Source organism: Sardina pilchardus, chromosome 19 (genome assembly GCF_963854185.1).
Source record: "Sardina pilchardus chromosome 19, fSarPil1.1, whole genome shotgun sequence".
In the NCBI taxonomy this organism is placed as follows: Eukaryota; Metazoa; Chordata; class Actinopteri; order Clupeiformes; family Clupeidae; genus Sardina; species Sardina pilchardus.
Genome location: NC_085012.1, coordinates 1,754,564 through 1,769,059, shown reverse-complemented (window position 1 = coordinate 1,769,059; position 14,496 = coordinate 1,754,564). Strand labels below are relative to the sequence as shown.

The 14,496-nt window shown below is 45.9% G+C and overlaps 2 protein-coding genes across 2 annotated transcripts; both read right to left on the bottom strand.

Moving 5' to 3' along the window:
* Positions 1-94: 94 nt before the first annotated feature.
* msrb2 (methionine sulfoxide reductase B2) lies at positions 95-2,933 on the bottom strand. Its single transcript, XM_062521358.1, has 5 exons — positions 2,664-2,933; positions 1,466-1,563; positions 1,147-1,223; positions 827-974; positions 95-397 (listed from the first exon to the last, which is right to left on the bottom strand). The coding sequence occupies exons 1-5, from the start codon at positions 2,779-2,781 to the stop codon at positions 293-295; spliced, it is 546 nt and encodes a 181-aa protein (XP_062377342.1). The 5' UTR covers positions 2,782-2,933; the 3' UTR covers positions 95-292.
* A 2,636-nt stretch (positions 2,934-5,569) lies between these two features.
* armc3 (armadillo repeat containing 3) lies at positions 5,570-13,420 on the bottom strand. The gene is made up of 16 exons (XM_062521851.1): positions 13,293-13,420; positions 12,903-13,020; positions 12,640-12,765; positions 12,468-12,536; positions 12,179-12,354; positions 11,715-11,909; positions 11,208-11,391; positions 10,771-10,923; positions 10,540-10,648; positions 9,791-10,040; positions 9,078-9,214; positions 7,292-7,460; positions 7,062-7,162; positions 6,036-6,134; positions 5,708-5,868; positions 5,570-5,673 (listed from the first exon to the last, which is right to left on the bottom strand). The coding sequence occupies exons 1-16, from the start codon at positions 13,338-13,340 to the stop codon at positions 5,570-5,572; spliced, it is 2,199 nt and encodes a 732-aa protein (XP_062377835.1). The 5' UTR covers positions 13,341-13,420.
* Between the last annotated feature and the right edge of the window lie 1,076 nt (positions 13,421-14,496).

The window sequence follows — 14,496 nt, the reverse complement described above, 5'->3', positions numbered from 1 at the left end:
ACAATGACGGTCCAATTTGTTTTCAAGAAAATTGCAAACCTGACAACGATTTAAGTAACTATAGACACAGAGAGAGGTCAATACACAGGAAATGATAAAACATAGCATTTATTGACTTGAAACAGCCTTTTGAAGGTTACACTGATTCCTTGAAAGAAGCAGTCACCCAAAAACAAATTCTTTTCACACACATAAACAAAACGACACATGACAAAAAATTACAAAAAAAACCAAACAAACAAACAAAAAAGTCTTTTTGGAGCTTTGTTTGTATACTGGTGACGGGGAGACATTACTTTGCTCTGGGTTTAAAGTTCAGAGCCACACTGTTGATACAGAATCTTTCTCCGGTTGGGTCTGGTCCATCCTCAAACACATGGCCGAGGTGTGCGTCACACTGCCAAAGCAGAACAACGCGTTACGCTTCAGACAGACGTTTGGCACACAAGCAATGACGAGCCTGTTTATTACTGTCTAGCAACAAAGGGCAAGGGCAAACTACACTCTAGCATAACCTACACATAATGCCACTCTGGTTTGATTGACACGTGATACTCCTCTTGTTTGATTGACACATAATGCCACTCTGGTTTAATTGACACGTGATACTCCTCTTGTTTGATTGACACATAATACTCCTCTTGTTTGATTGACACATAATGCTACTCTTACTTAATTGACACATTAATGGCACTGTTGTTTGATTGACGTAATACTCCTGTTTGATTGACACATAATACTCTTCTTGTTTGATTGTCCAGTTTGGCTACACATTAGAGGAGTGCGATAGGTTGACCAACAGCCTTGAGAAGAGTCGGCCACTTACGTGTTTGCAGATGACCTCTGTTCCAGTGTTGCCAAGTGAGTTGTCAGGGCGACGTATGATGCTGGCGTGACTTTCATCTCGCTCCCATGTTCCGTGGGCCTGGTTGAAAGATGGCCAACCAGTTCCCGAATCGTATTTTGTTTCTGAGCTGCAACAATGAAACATGGAGCATGAAATGAGTTAATCCCTTCACTAGCAAACACACATATTTTACTACATATGTCAGCAAAAGTCTACATATTTCATTGATACGAGCATTCTGGTTTGTTAGTCAGTCAGATGAGTTGTAGGCCTAGTGAGAGGGGGTCAGAATGGTTTACCTGAAGAGGGGTGAATCGCAGCAAACGCAGTGATACATCCCAGCTTCACTGTGGTGCACGTACATGCCACTGAAAGGCTGCGGGAACACACACAGAAGGGGGTTTTCACTCATTTGTCTGAGGTTTGAAATTGTAATGTCAGCTTTTTGTCTCATGAGAAAACTACCTGTCCTGAAGCTTAAAACATGGTCTAGCCAAAGCGACTTGCTCTAACTGACTACTTACATAATCACATTGTGCTCGTGCAGCATCATGTCCAGGCCAGAGATATTGTCCTGACCTGCCTTTGCTATGTGTTTAGCGATGTGCACTCACTCACCACCTCCGTGCCTTTCTCCCTGGTTACCACATACTGCTCTGGGGTTAGCTTCTTCTGCCAGTCTGTGCTCTCATCGTAACGGGTCAGAGACAGCAAGCCTTGGCAAGTGCAAAGGTAACATTAAACTCAACACACATTCCTAAGTAACATGTTGGTGGTCTGAGGTTATTCAGTTCAACAGTACAATGACAGTTCAGTTCATACAGTAGGCAATATGACTGATGGCTTTCAGTGCCTGACCAGACTCACATACTTGGCACAACAGCAACTCATAATTCATTCAGATATGGCGGATCAAAAGTTTTTTGCAAGTCTTGAAATCTTATTCTTAAAACAATTAACATTTGAGACACCTGCACGTCCTTTTTAAGAAAGAGCAGCAATGGGTAGACGCTATCAGGTTGATCCAAGTTGTAAGCAATCAGCCTGCAACAAAGGGGGTCTGTAGGAATGTATTTATTCCAGCGATTATTTCCCTAGTTGATTCCATCATGGCTTTAAACATCTTGCTTAATTTGATTTTTGTCCCTTTGAGAGAACATTAACGTCTAGAATATTACTGTAATTAGGCTATAGGCTACTAAAGCTTTTTTTTTGTGCGTGTGGGTGGGTGGATATTGCTGTTGTGTAACATGCAAAAACTATTAAACTCTTAGCCTAGAGACATACTGGCGCAATAATATGGATTTCATATTTTTTTCTCACGAATAGTGTACTCTCTGAAAAGAGGATTCACGTGTAGGACTATGAACTATTTTTTTGAGGTTGTTCAGACCTGTTCACAAGATTCCGTGTCCAAATAGACGCTTTGTCCTGGGAAGTCTGTTCGAGATCTGTCGCGACTGACGGGATTTAGATGCTGCCCAAATTTGTCAAGTTTAGTCACCTCCGGCAAAAGACGCAAGCAAGCTAAACCACTTGTTCAGCCCCAATATGGAAAAGCTGAACCATCTTGTTCTGCCCCAATATGTGGAAAAGTTCAACTGTCCTCCCACCAGATGACAAATGTATTCATTAACCGCCGGAATTAAGCAATTTTCTACAACGATAAGCTGAACGCTTCGAACAGGCGCAGATAAGCCCACGCACCTGCCAGAATCAGGGGTTAGAAGTAGCCGACTGGATGTCACAGATTAATGCAACTTTCTTGATTTAAAGAAGAATAAACGTTATATGACCAAGGCAGAGCAAAACCTACCCGAACATGTGTGAATAGGACGAACGGCTGCAGCCCCCCTTCTTGTTAATACTGCCTTTGTAGTGGAATTAGCTCCTTTAGTGACAATGCGCGTAAAACGAAGGAGAAAACGTGACATGGTGTCCTATGTAGTCCACTAAATTAGCCGAAGACGCGGTCGCGCAGTTGCATTTAACGACTTAACGTTTAATTGCTCGGAGGTACTTCGACCCGGGGGACAGTGCGTGCTCCCCTCCCTCCCTCTCAGCGCCGTGAGGAGCGGGCGGAAGGGACTGGTCAAACCCACACGGGTTGCGATATGGGTCATGGCGCGCTCTAGTCTTGATAATACTCACTCACTCTGCACCTCGGTACCTCTGTAAACACCTGTTTAAAAGCTTGGCCCAGTTCATCTGGGTGAGGTTACAGGGCAATGCACTTATCCACAACAAAACAGGCCCCTTCCTCTTCTCCAGAGAACCTAGTTGTCCAGCAATGGATATACTGTGTACACACACACACACACACACACACACACACACACACTGTAGCCAGAACATAAACTTCAGTCACACCAGTTTATGCTTTGATGAAATAACATTATTATTTTCCATTATTTCTTTACATTTCAAAGTACTACATCTTCGTAGCAATCTTGCCAACTCTGGGTGTTGTGTGCAACAGAGCAGTCTCTCAGATGCACTGATATTTAATAGCTGCTGGTGAGCCGCTCCTCATGAGTTCTCCAGGGCTGTGCATGAGGTCCACCACGTACGCGCGCGGCTGGCCGTAGCATCCGGCCGTCTCTGGGGAGCCATCAGTCATCAACACCTCATTCCACGCCCGGTTATAGTCGCCCCTCACCAGGCTGCAGCCCACACCAATCCTGTCCGCCAGCACCTGGAACATACAGACATAGCCATGGCATGATGGGCAACATGCTTGTATGTGAGAGGAGAAATGCCAACTCCATCTATTCATGGGTTTCATCAGGCGCCTTACCACAGGTGTATTAATCAAACACCATGCAGTCTCTGCATTGATAATCACGGTGCTTGATTTTATACACCTGTGGCAAGGGACCTGATGAAACCCATCAATACCAGCCATGTTTCGGTCTTTCATTTGTGACATGTGATGCCCCTAGTATTACAGTTTCAAAATGATGTCTGACTACCTTGAATAGCAGGGCTCAAGTGTGTGACCTTGAAAAGCGGGGCTCATGTGGGTGACCTTGTAAAGCAGGGCTCTGTGTGTGACCTTGTAAAGCAAGCAGGGCTCAAGTGTGTTACCTAGTAAAGCAGGGATCGAGTGTGTGACCTTGTAAGGCAGGCTCAAGTGTGTGACCTTGTAAAGCAGTGCTCGAGTGTGTGACCTTGTAAAGCAGGCTCAAGTGTGTGACCTTGTAAAGCAGGGCTTGAGTGTGTGACCTTGTAAAGAAGGGCTCAACTGTGTGACCTTGTAAAGCAGGTACCTTGTAAAGCAGGGCTCTGTGGATGTAGGTGCCTTTCTTGATCCTGCCGATGGGGATGATGTTGGACTGCTCCTCGTGCTTCAGCTCGCTCAGATGCAGCTCCCACAGGAAGTCATGCTGCCGCTCGACCCTCACCGCCCCGCCCATCGCCTCGCTCACCAGCCTGCGGAGCATCAGCAAGGCAAAGGCAGCGCGCTAGATAAAACAGAGTGGCGACACTCCCATAGACCTCCATAGGGAAAAAATGGCAGCGCTTTTTCCGCGTTATGGGACTTTTGGAACTATTAACAGCCAATCTCTTGGTCAGTAGTCAATGATTTAATTATTTACACTCTCCAGCATCCAGAAGTACATCCCACCCGCCTGCGATTCAGCCATTCAGTGCAGGTGTCTCGGAACTTTTGATGGTGTGGCGGCGACATCAAAGAGTGTCGCAACTCTCTCTTTCTACGGCTCTGGGCAAAGGCAGCTGCAGCTGGGATGACTTGTTATAACACACTCCTAGATTGCCATCAATTGGGATGACTTGTTATAACACACTCCTAGATTGCTATCAATCTCAGTCTAGATCGTACTGATTCCAATAATCTCATCTCGACTGTCAATCTTGATGCCATCAGGGGTGGCCGTCACAAGGGAAAATCGAGCTCAGACGAATGCTAGTCTACATGTTGTGAAAAACTATTTGGACTTGATTATTACCAAGAAGAAATGTTATTATTATCTATTATTAGAGAGAGAGAGGCCAGTCATTTCACCATGTAAAATGCTTCCCCTAACTTCCTCTTTTTTACCACAATGTTTCCATAAACTCCTGACAACTCTGCTGTTGGTTGTAAACTCCATAGCTGATAACTCTGCTGCTGGTTGTAAACGTACACACCCATAGCTGACAACTCTGCTGCTGGTTGTAAACTGCTGAGAACTCTACTGCTGGTGGTAAACTTACACAGCCAGAGGGGATAACTCTACTGCTGGTTGAACATTTACACAGCCAGAGGGGATAACTCTACTGCTGGTTGAACATTTACACAGCCAGAGGGGATAACTCTACTGCTGGTTGTACACTTACACAGCCAGGGCTCTGTGTTGGTCCCTCGCCTCCTCAAGTGGCAGTATGGACTGGGTTGCCTCAGTGATCAGTGAACAGAGTTGGGAATCCCATGGTAACAGCCCCTGCCTCTCATCTCCTAGCTGCTGAGGCTTGCTCACATCCTCGTCCCTTTGCTTGGCTTTACTAGAGAAAGAAAGAAAGAAAGAAAGAAAGAAAGAAAGAAAGAAAGAAAGAAAGAAAGAAAGAAACAGCGGGTCTGTATTTGGGACGTAAACATTTCCATTTCCCTTTTCATTCTCTTTTCTGAATCTGTGAATTTAGGAATACCATTCTGTTGTCTACAAAGAGTCCCACTCATGGTAACAGAAGAGGCCATATCCAGCTCAACCCTGTGAGAGCTCAGCTCCGCTGCTCTGGGTAACACACCTGGGAGCTCTGCTCCGCTGCTCTGGGTAACACACCTGGGAGCTCTGCTGATGGACCTGTTGCTCTGGGTAACACACCTGGGAGCTCTGCTGCTGGCTCTGGGTAACACACCTGGGAGCTCTGCTCCGCTGCTCTGGGTAACACACCTGGGAGCTCTGCTGCTGGACCTGTTGCTCTGGGTAACACACCTGGGAGCTCTGCTGCTGGACCGGTTGCTCTGGGTAACACACCTGGGAGCTCTGCTGCTGGACCGGTTGCTCTGGGTAACACACCTGGGAGCTCTGCTGCCGGACCTGTTGCTCTGGGTAACACACCTGGGAGCTCTGCTGCTAGAGCTGTTGCTCTGGGTAACACACCTGGGAGCTCTGCTGCCGGACCTGTTGCTCTGGGTAACACACCTGGAGCTCTGCTGCTAGAGCTGTTGCTCTGGGTAACACACCTGGGAGCTCTGCTGCTGGACCGGTTGCTCTGGGCCGAGGCGGCCCGTGACTCGCTGGGGCTGTCCGGCTGCCTGGCGTCCGCTAGGCCAAGGATGCTCCTGTGAAACAAAGCACAAATCTCACAACATCATCGAAATATTCAGACAACATTCCCCCCCTCAAAAACGCTCCAGATTCAGACAAACAGCAACAGTTCCACTCCACTGGTGAGAAACACAAACATGGCCGTAGCGAGGCTGCAGCGAGCGCAAACAGGAGCTGTGTGCGCGAGTGCATTCAAGTGCCATTAACCTTTATGCTGACTTGGCCGGGGAACTAGAGAACGCCACTTGCCAGCTACTACCAGCCATTAGCAACTCAATAGCCGTGTAATCTGCGTGTCATAAAACCCATTTAGGCGTCCTCTGTGTTGTGGAGTGACAGCGGAGACACTTGTCCTTAAGGGCAAATTGATGATCTGATATCACTGTCCTGGTTTATTAGCAGTGGTAAATGCCATATGGTGACAATACCAACATTACGTAACTGACTTCTTAATATGCCGGTGGTATAGCACCAGTGTAAAGGGTTTAATGATGTGGAAGTGGCTGGCCAATAGAAAACAAAGGGGCCCACTCCTTTGGAACAGGAAGCGCATTGGAACGGAGCCGACTATAGCTTCACAGTGGAGGCTGGTGTAGGGGTAGGACGCAGTCTAATATGCGTACAAGAGACAAACTAGAGCAGCCATTAGAAACCACAGCAGGAAATTATCCCTATTTTCAAAGCATAGCCTAATTTAAGGGGAAAAATCCCTAGAAAATGGTAATTGTGCTCATAGATGTTGTGTATATTGGTTGAGTGTGCCAAGCATACAGTAATTCAAGGCAATTCTGACAGAATGGGACAATCCTACTTTACCCACATCCATCATAACCTGCCCTAGAAAGGCAGCAGAGGTTGGCAGAGGACACGTTTTCTTTACTATACAACTAGCTTGAAAAATGGGACTAGTTGTTGCAAAACAACCCTTGGCCTTCACTCACGGGTCTTTTGGTTTTCCATTAACTGCGATGACTGGTCGGCGCTGGCTGATGACCTGCTTAGATAGATCCACCAGATCCGGAACTCTCTGACCTGCTCGAGTCTGTGGTTGAATGGAACCGAGAAGACAAATGCAAGACTCACAAACATGCGGACACACACCCACTCACACACATGCACACACACGGCAAATAACCATTCCCCTGTGAGTGTTGCCGTGCAATGGACTTGCCTGCCCAGGGTCATAGAAGCCGTCTGCGATGACGTCCGTGGCGGAGAGGTGGCCGGTGAGGCTGTACTTGGCCGACAGGTTGTTGTCCAGTAGCCGCTGCAGGGCGATGTCACTGAATCGGTTCCTGCGGTTGGTGGAAGAGTTGATCTCCTGCAGGACCTCCAGAGCTCTGAGACGTGAGGGAGAATGATGGTCTAGTTTGACCTTTGACCTTTACACCTGTAAATGATGTGCTGAGGTTGCTTACAGGACGATTCCTCACTCATTAAAGAGATTAATTGGGGAGGAGATGGACACACTGAAGTGGAGTTTTTAATGGAGTGCTAATCGCTTCCTGGATCTCACAGTCCCATCATGATCAATCACAGGGATGAATTTCCTACATCACAATTATCTATCAATTCTAAATGAGCCAGAACAGTAGGGGCTCCAAGCCAACTCGTCTAATTGAGTTAAATGGCTGTCTACTTCCATCTCAACCTTCAACAGTGGCTCGTCAAATCCAACCAAATTAAAGTAACGAGAGAAGTAAGTAAAGAGAGACCATGGCTGAATGTCAATGTTCTCCTTAAGATCTAAGCCTTGAACGATCAAAGCCGTAACTTAGATTCGTGGAGTGATGGAGGGTGATAGGCTGTAATGACAGGAATGGGGCCTATTATTCAATTGACAACACCAACAACGTGTTGCAAACATTTTCCACTCCATGTTTCCATTTAGAATGCCTCATTAGTTTGTTCTCAAGCTTCCAGCCTCCCTTTGGGTACTCCTGTGTTTCACGTCACAACGCTACGAACTGTTGGTAATTCCCTTGGGAACACCGCATACCTACATGCTGACTTACTGTTTTCTGCTCTTTGGGTGTGGCGCCATCTACTGGTTAGTTTTGGTACATTATTTTGAGATCACACAGCTTGTCCAAAGCCGACTGTACATGGAATTCAAATTCGATCGTTCCACGTCGATTCAATCGATTTGGAAATGGAACGAATGGAAATTAGCACCAGTCAAAAACTGGTAAAATCTGATAATGGCTGGTCTATTTCAAACACAAAATTATGATTTTCTAATGAGTGGCTGGTGAATTATGAAATGTATTTGTTACATTTATTTACCACATAGTTCACATTTTAAACAGTCCATTTTCACTACTGGTGACAACACCACAGAGATCCTGCCTTATGGATGTGAGGCTCAGGCTTATGAGGTGAATTCAATTCGTACACTACAGACATAGTAAGGAGGTGCATTACAGCAGAGCCGTAGAGACATACTCAATGCTGTGCACTACTTACACTACTAAATATTCAAACTACTTCCATAATTACTGAAGTTTATGAAGGCAACTTCCACCGTATTACACCATGAACGGCCACACCACACTGAGCATGCCCAGTGTTGGAAACGGGCGCTGTTAGTGCTTGGATGGGGGACCGCCTGGACATCATAGCTGCTGTAAGTTTTTACTCCAGTCCCTTTTGTCATATTAAGCGTTATTACACTCTGTCGCGCATCCAATCATGGAATCTATTTTTGTATCTCAGAAATTATAAACCAAGTGAAAACATAATGCCAAAGATCCTTCATTACTTCACTTTAACCCTCTCTGATTATGCTCCTGTCTTACTGTTGTGGAATATATTGCCACCTAGTGGTCTGATCTGGAACTCTACTCCTCAACTTACAGTAAATGTAGGCATTACTGAACATTATCAATTAGTTAATCAATGGTTCTACAACTATGATCACTACAAGAAGCTAAATGATTTAACGTTGCCATGCTCACCCAAACTTGGTGAGTTCAGACGCAGCCGACTCGTCGTTGGCACACACACTGAGGGCCCAGCATGCATTGCGGCGTACTTCTGTGTTGTATGAATGGAGCAGTTTGACCAAGTGTGGCAGACCCCCAGAAGTCCTGAACTGTACGCAAAGGGAAGTTATTATTAGCTAGGGTGCAAATCTGGTATGAAATAATTTCAACTTTACATCCCATTTCAGTTGATTCTATTTATCTATAGTTGTTGATGGATTAGCTGACAACTTCAGCTAACTTCTTAACTTCGTAACTTCGTACTTCTTATACTATCTGGAAAATCTAATTATTTATCAATAACCCCATCAGCAGAATATGAAGCAGAATATTCAATATCATTTTCTGTTCGTGATAGATAATCAGACAATAGAAACAGTAAACAGATAGACAGATAGATACAGTAGATAGACAGATAGATAAATAGATAGATAGATAATCCCGATGAAATCTAGGCAAGCAGTAGCATATAAGCCACATACAGGACAAGAAAACACAACACTATAAGGATGGAAAAATACAACTGTGGAATGATCTATCCACCAGATTGCAAATTCCAGGCAGGGAGCTGACGCTGAATGAAATATGCACAAGTGGGAGTAGTGCACGAGTGCACGAGTCCTGTGCACATCTCCATTTCCTCTTCATTCACTGGCTGCTTGTGTGTTTAACCTCTAACCTCTAACCTCAGTCCTGCCCTCTGTGTCACAGGCCAGCGTGGCCACGGCCTGGATGATGCTGACCAGCAGGTGTGTGTCCTTGAACTGCAGAGGCCCCACCAGGGTCTGCATGACTCCCTGGGACAGGATGTTGCGTCGGAGGGCTTCCTGGGCAGCCATGTTGGTGAGGACAGACGCAGCATACGCCACTTCCCTGGCACTGCCATCCTGGACCTGCTGCACCAGCGCCTCATCACCCTCCGCCTCAAATACAGCCCTGCAGAGAGAGAGAGAGAGAGAGAGAGAGAGAGAGAGAGAGAGAGAGAGGGAGAGAGAGAGAGGGAGAGAGGGAGAGAGAGAGAGAGAGAGAGAGAGAGAGGGAGAGAGAGAGAGAGGGAGAGAGGGAGAGAGAGAGAGAGAGAGAGAGAGAGAGAGAGAGGGAGGGAGAGAGAGAGAGAGAGAGAGAGAGAGAGAGAGAGAGAGGGAGGGAGAGAGAGAGAGAGAGAGAGGGTGAAGCAGGCTGTGAAAGAGAGGAGGGGAATTTATAGACAGTGTATGTGTGTGTGGGGTGATATAGGCAGGAGTGTAGAAAGAGAGAGGGGGAAAATACGGTTTCCTCTCTCTTAGGGTTGGTTGCCTTAAAAAAAAAACAGCCTGTCAATCAGGTGTCCCTACACATGTTTGGACTGTGAATCATGCCGCGGTATCGGAGCTGAGACCTTATTTCCATAGACGCTATCAGCAGCCTGGGCAGAGTGAGGTTTGTGCAAACTCACTGAGCATTCAGCTGGCTACCACTGGTCAGGCTGGACAGCGCCTGCGCCGCAGACTCCCGCACCTCCGCGCTGTCACTCCTCAGGAGCTGGACGATTGGCTTGATGCCATCTGGGGGGACAAAGTGGCGCAGGTCAGCAGGAACGTGGACGCTCGGCTCAGTGTAATCACTCTGATGTGCAGGGAAACGCACAGGTTGCATCAGAAATGTGTTTCTGGCACGCGTCACATACCCAGATGTCTGAAGGTGTCCTTGCTGGCCAGGTGCTGGCTCATCGCTGCCACCCCCTGGCAGGCTGCAGAACGCACGCGGTGATTGTCCACAGCCAGCAAAGCCATCAGTGCCTTCTCCACGTCCTGCTCGTGAAGGATCTTCCTGTTTTCATCTGACACAACAACAACAGGACAACAAAATAAAGAGCGAATAAATGATGAAACACGGCACGCCTCTCTCTCTTTCTGTCTCTCTATCTAAATTTATTTGGCATCATTCACTCATTACTGTCACAACCATTACTGACTGCACACCTTTCCTCTCGGTCTTATTTTGCTGACTGCATCTTATTTGCCAAGTTAAACACCTCTACATAGGCCACAGCATTAGGTCAAGGTGCTGCTGTGTTATCATGAAAGACAGGAAAAGGAGACTGAAACACTAGGATGCACATACAGCTGTGTGCCACTTTGGTGATGGCCTTCACGCCACTGCTCTGCACTTCAGGCAGCGTGGGTGTCGTCACAAACTTCAGCAGTGTCTGCAGACCCCCCGTCTCCCGGATGTACTGCATGGTGTCCACATCCTCCAGGCAGTTGGAGACCACCTGCAAGGCCTCCACATGCAGGTCACTGTAATCCTTTTGGGGGGGAAGAGGGTCAAACGATAGAATTAGATTGTTTCTGGTCATATGGGCCAAACAATCCTAACATTACGGCACAGTGTGCCACTTCACTACAACACAAAAACAACATCTTTGATACCAGATCTACAAGATTATTATTATGTGCAATTGTTGACCAACAAGAGTCAGAGATGGCAATTTATCCTCAAAGTTAATCAAAGTGAACTATCCTCAAAACACGTTATTCTTCGTATGGATAACAGCTGTACAGGCCGCTGAATATGTAACTGATGTCCAAACAAAGACATTCCTGCGGTTCCTTTTGCCTGGGCTATTACTTTGTTTGCGAGGACTTCCAGCAGTTTCTCGAGGCCCTGCTCCTCCCTGAAGGCCAGACGCGTCTCCTTGTCGGTGGTGATGCACCCCAGGGTGCGCAGCGTGAGCTCCTGGATGACGGGGAACTCGGAGTGCAGCTGGCCCAGCAGCGGGGGGAGCCCGTTCAGCTCGCGCACCGCCACGCGACTGGGCAGATCCTGAGGGGGGGGGGGGGGGGGGGGGCACAGAGCAGAGGTGCTTCAGAATCAGAATCAGAATCAAAGCCACAGAGCAGAGGTGCTTCAGAATGAGCAGAGGTGCTTACTCACTTCACTCGTTTAGAACATGAAATGTATGTCACATGTATAAATGCATATTTTTGGGTGTGTTGCCTTCATTTAGATGGACACAGGAGAGTGACAGGAAGTGAGTGAAAGACAGAGATGCAGCAGTATTCATACCTGTCTTTAGTCTCAGATGATCTCACCTGAACAAGGTTGTAAATGCACTCGACAGAATTCTTCACTACATCTGGATCGCTGCCAGAGAGGAGTTGGATAAGAGGCCCTAATGCTTCACTGTCGAAGATCTGAACCTTGCAGGCGAAGTCGAGAGCCAGAGATGCGAGACACTGAGTGGCAAACTCATGGATCACCACATCCTCTAATGACAATAATCACAAGGGAAAATGAGCACATATGGCAATACACCATACAACATACTTTCCTAATTACTACGAACAACACAAATGCATTTCTAATGATGCTGATCCACACCTTCAGGTGAGAGCTTTGCAATGATAGAAGGTATGACATCCAATTTTTTCAGCAATTTTTTGACATCACCTGCCAAAAAAAATGGAACTGAACTGTTGAAATATGGATACACCAACATGAATTCTGCAAGCTGTCTTAAGAGCTATAGGGTGTCTGAGGATGTAAGTCTTGCCATTGTGGGCCATGATCCCAAGGGCCATGAAGGCATTCTTTCGGACAGATTTGTCGTCGTGAGAAATGAGGCGCGAGAGAGGCTCCACTGCTCCCAAGCCCATGAGAGTGATCCTGTTCTCATCACCTGAAAAACAAACAAACAAACAGTGTAAAGGACAATAAAAACATATTTCCATCAGAACAAGGTGTTGTCATGTGTGGAAATTAGTGACACAGATGACAATTTACTTACAGGAGAACAGTTATAAAAATGCTACATACCCTTTTCTGCAAATTTGCGAATGGCTTCACAAGCTTTTGCCAAGACTACCTCCTCTGGAGAACTGAGCATCAGCACAGCTGTGTCCGCCCTTTTGCTCTCAATGGATAGAGTGTCAAACTGAGGGCCACAATGAAACAGAATCAATATGATCACACAGCCTACCTTCACACTCATCATGTCAACTTACAATTATAACTTTTCAAGAAAGGTTAACGTTACAAGCTATTCATACGAGGATATTTATTTCACAACCGTATACTACAGTGCATGGGTAACGTTATTTTATCGCTAACTTATCGATCAGACATGCAGATATGTTCATGTTAGCTGGAAGCAGTTGGACATTTAAACAGTATAAAGCTTACGTTGCATGAAACGATTTTTTTTACCTCATCTTTTGCAGGTGGCTCTGGTTCCTTTTTCGCCTTTTTACCCATCTTGAATGGCAAGACACTGGTATTTGCTGGCTAGTTATCAAACTGGCTGGCTAACTGTGCCTGAATGATTACTGTAGAACGGTAGAACCTAGCTGTTTAGTGGACTTGAGTTTGGCACTGTTGCTAGGATACGGATTCCACGTTTCCTGAAGTGGTGTTCTGCACATGTTCGCTTGAAGTCGAAAACATTGAACGAGGCAGTGTAACCAAAGTCCTTTTAAGACATAAAGTGTCTCTGGTGTAGCTGGCTGGATGGGAACCCTTGTTGCTTTACATGTTCACACATTAGTCTGAACACGTGAAAAGAACATGTTAACCTACCAGCAGGGATGAAAACAACTTGTTAATTTAGCACCATCCCGCCACTCCAGCCAGGTAGCCTACCTTGTATTCTTATGCAGATTAGCGCATTATCATCACATTTTAGGGTTTTTATAGTTTATGGTTATTACATTGAGTAACAAATTAATCAAATTACACATGTCTTTAAATATTATACGCCCATGAGCCTTTTCAGGTGGTAGCAGAAGCATGTTTAAACGGGCCACATGGGTGACTAGAATGCGGGTGGGGGACTTCTGGTGGACGTTAGGCCTACAGGAATGTCACTGCCTAGAGAAGATTTACAATGCCTAACTTACAAACTCCAATAAGTATGGACTAACTGTTGACAGGCATTAGTGGGTAGGCTATTTTGCATGCAGATTTGCATGTGCAACACAGCGTAGGCCTAAGTAAATTTTACTGACTGGAATAAAATAGTGACAAAGTCAGTCAGTTTAATTGGGTTTTATATATATATATGCTGCTGTAAGAACAGCTTAAAAATTATTAAATAATATTTTAAAAGATTTTGAAAAATAATTTGTCTACTGATCGACTGATCCAGTCTGAATCTGAGAGACACACTGGTGTGACGAAAATGGTGTAAAATTAACATTCTGATCAATAGTTGATCGAATTCGACATGGAATTAACCTTACATTGTTGGGGAATTTAATCTTTTGTGGTTCAAAACTCTCCTGCTGAAGGGTTAAAAACTTTGGAGTGAACACCATACATTTTCATTGACACATTTTTTACCAAACCTAGAGAGCGCGTAGGTAGGCCTAGGCCCACTGCTCCGGCTATAACGAGAAACAGATGCAGAATGAAT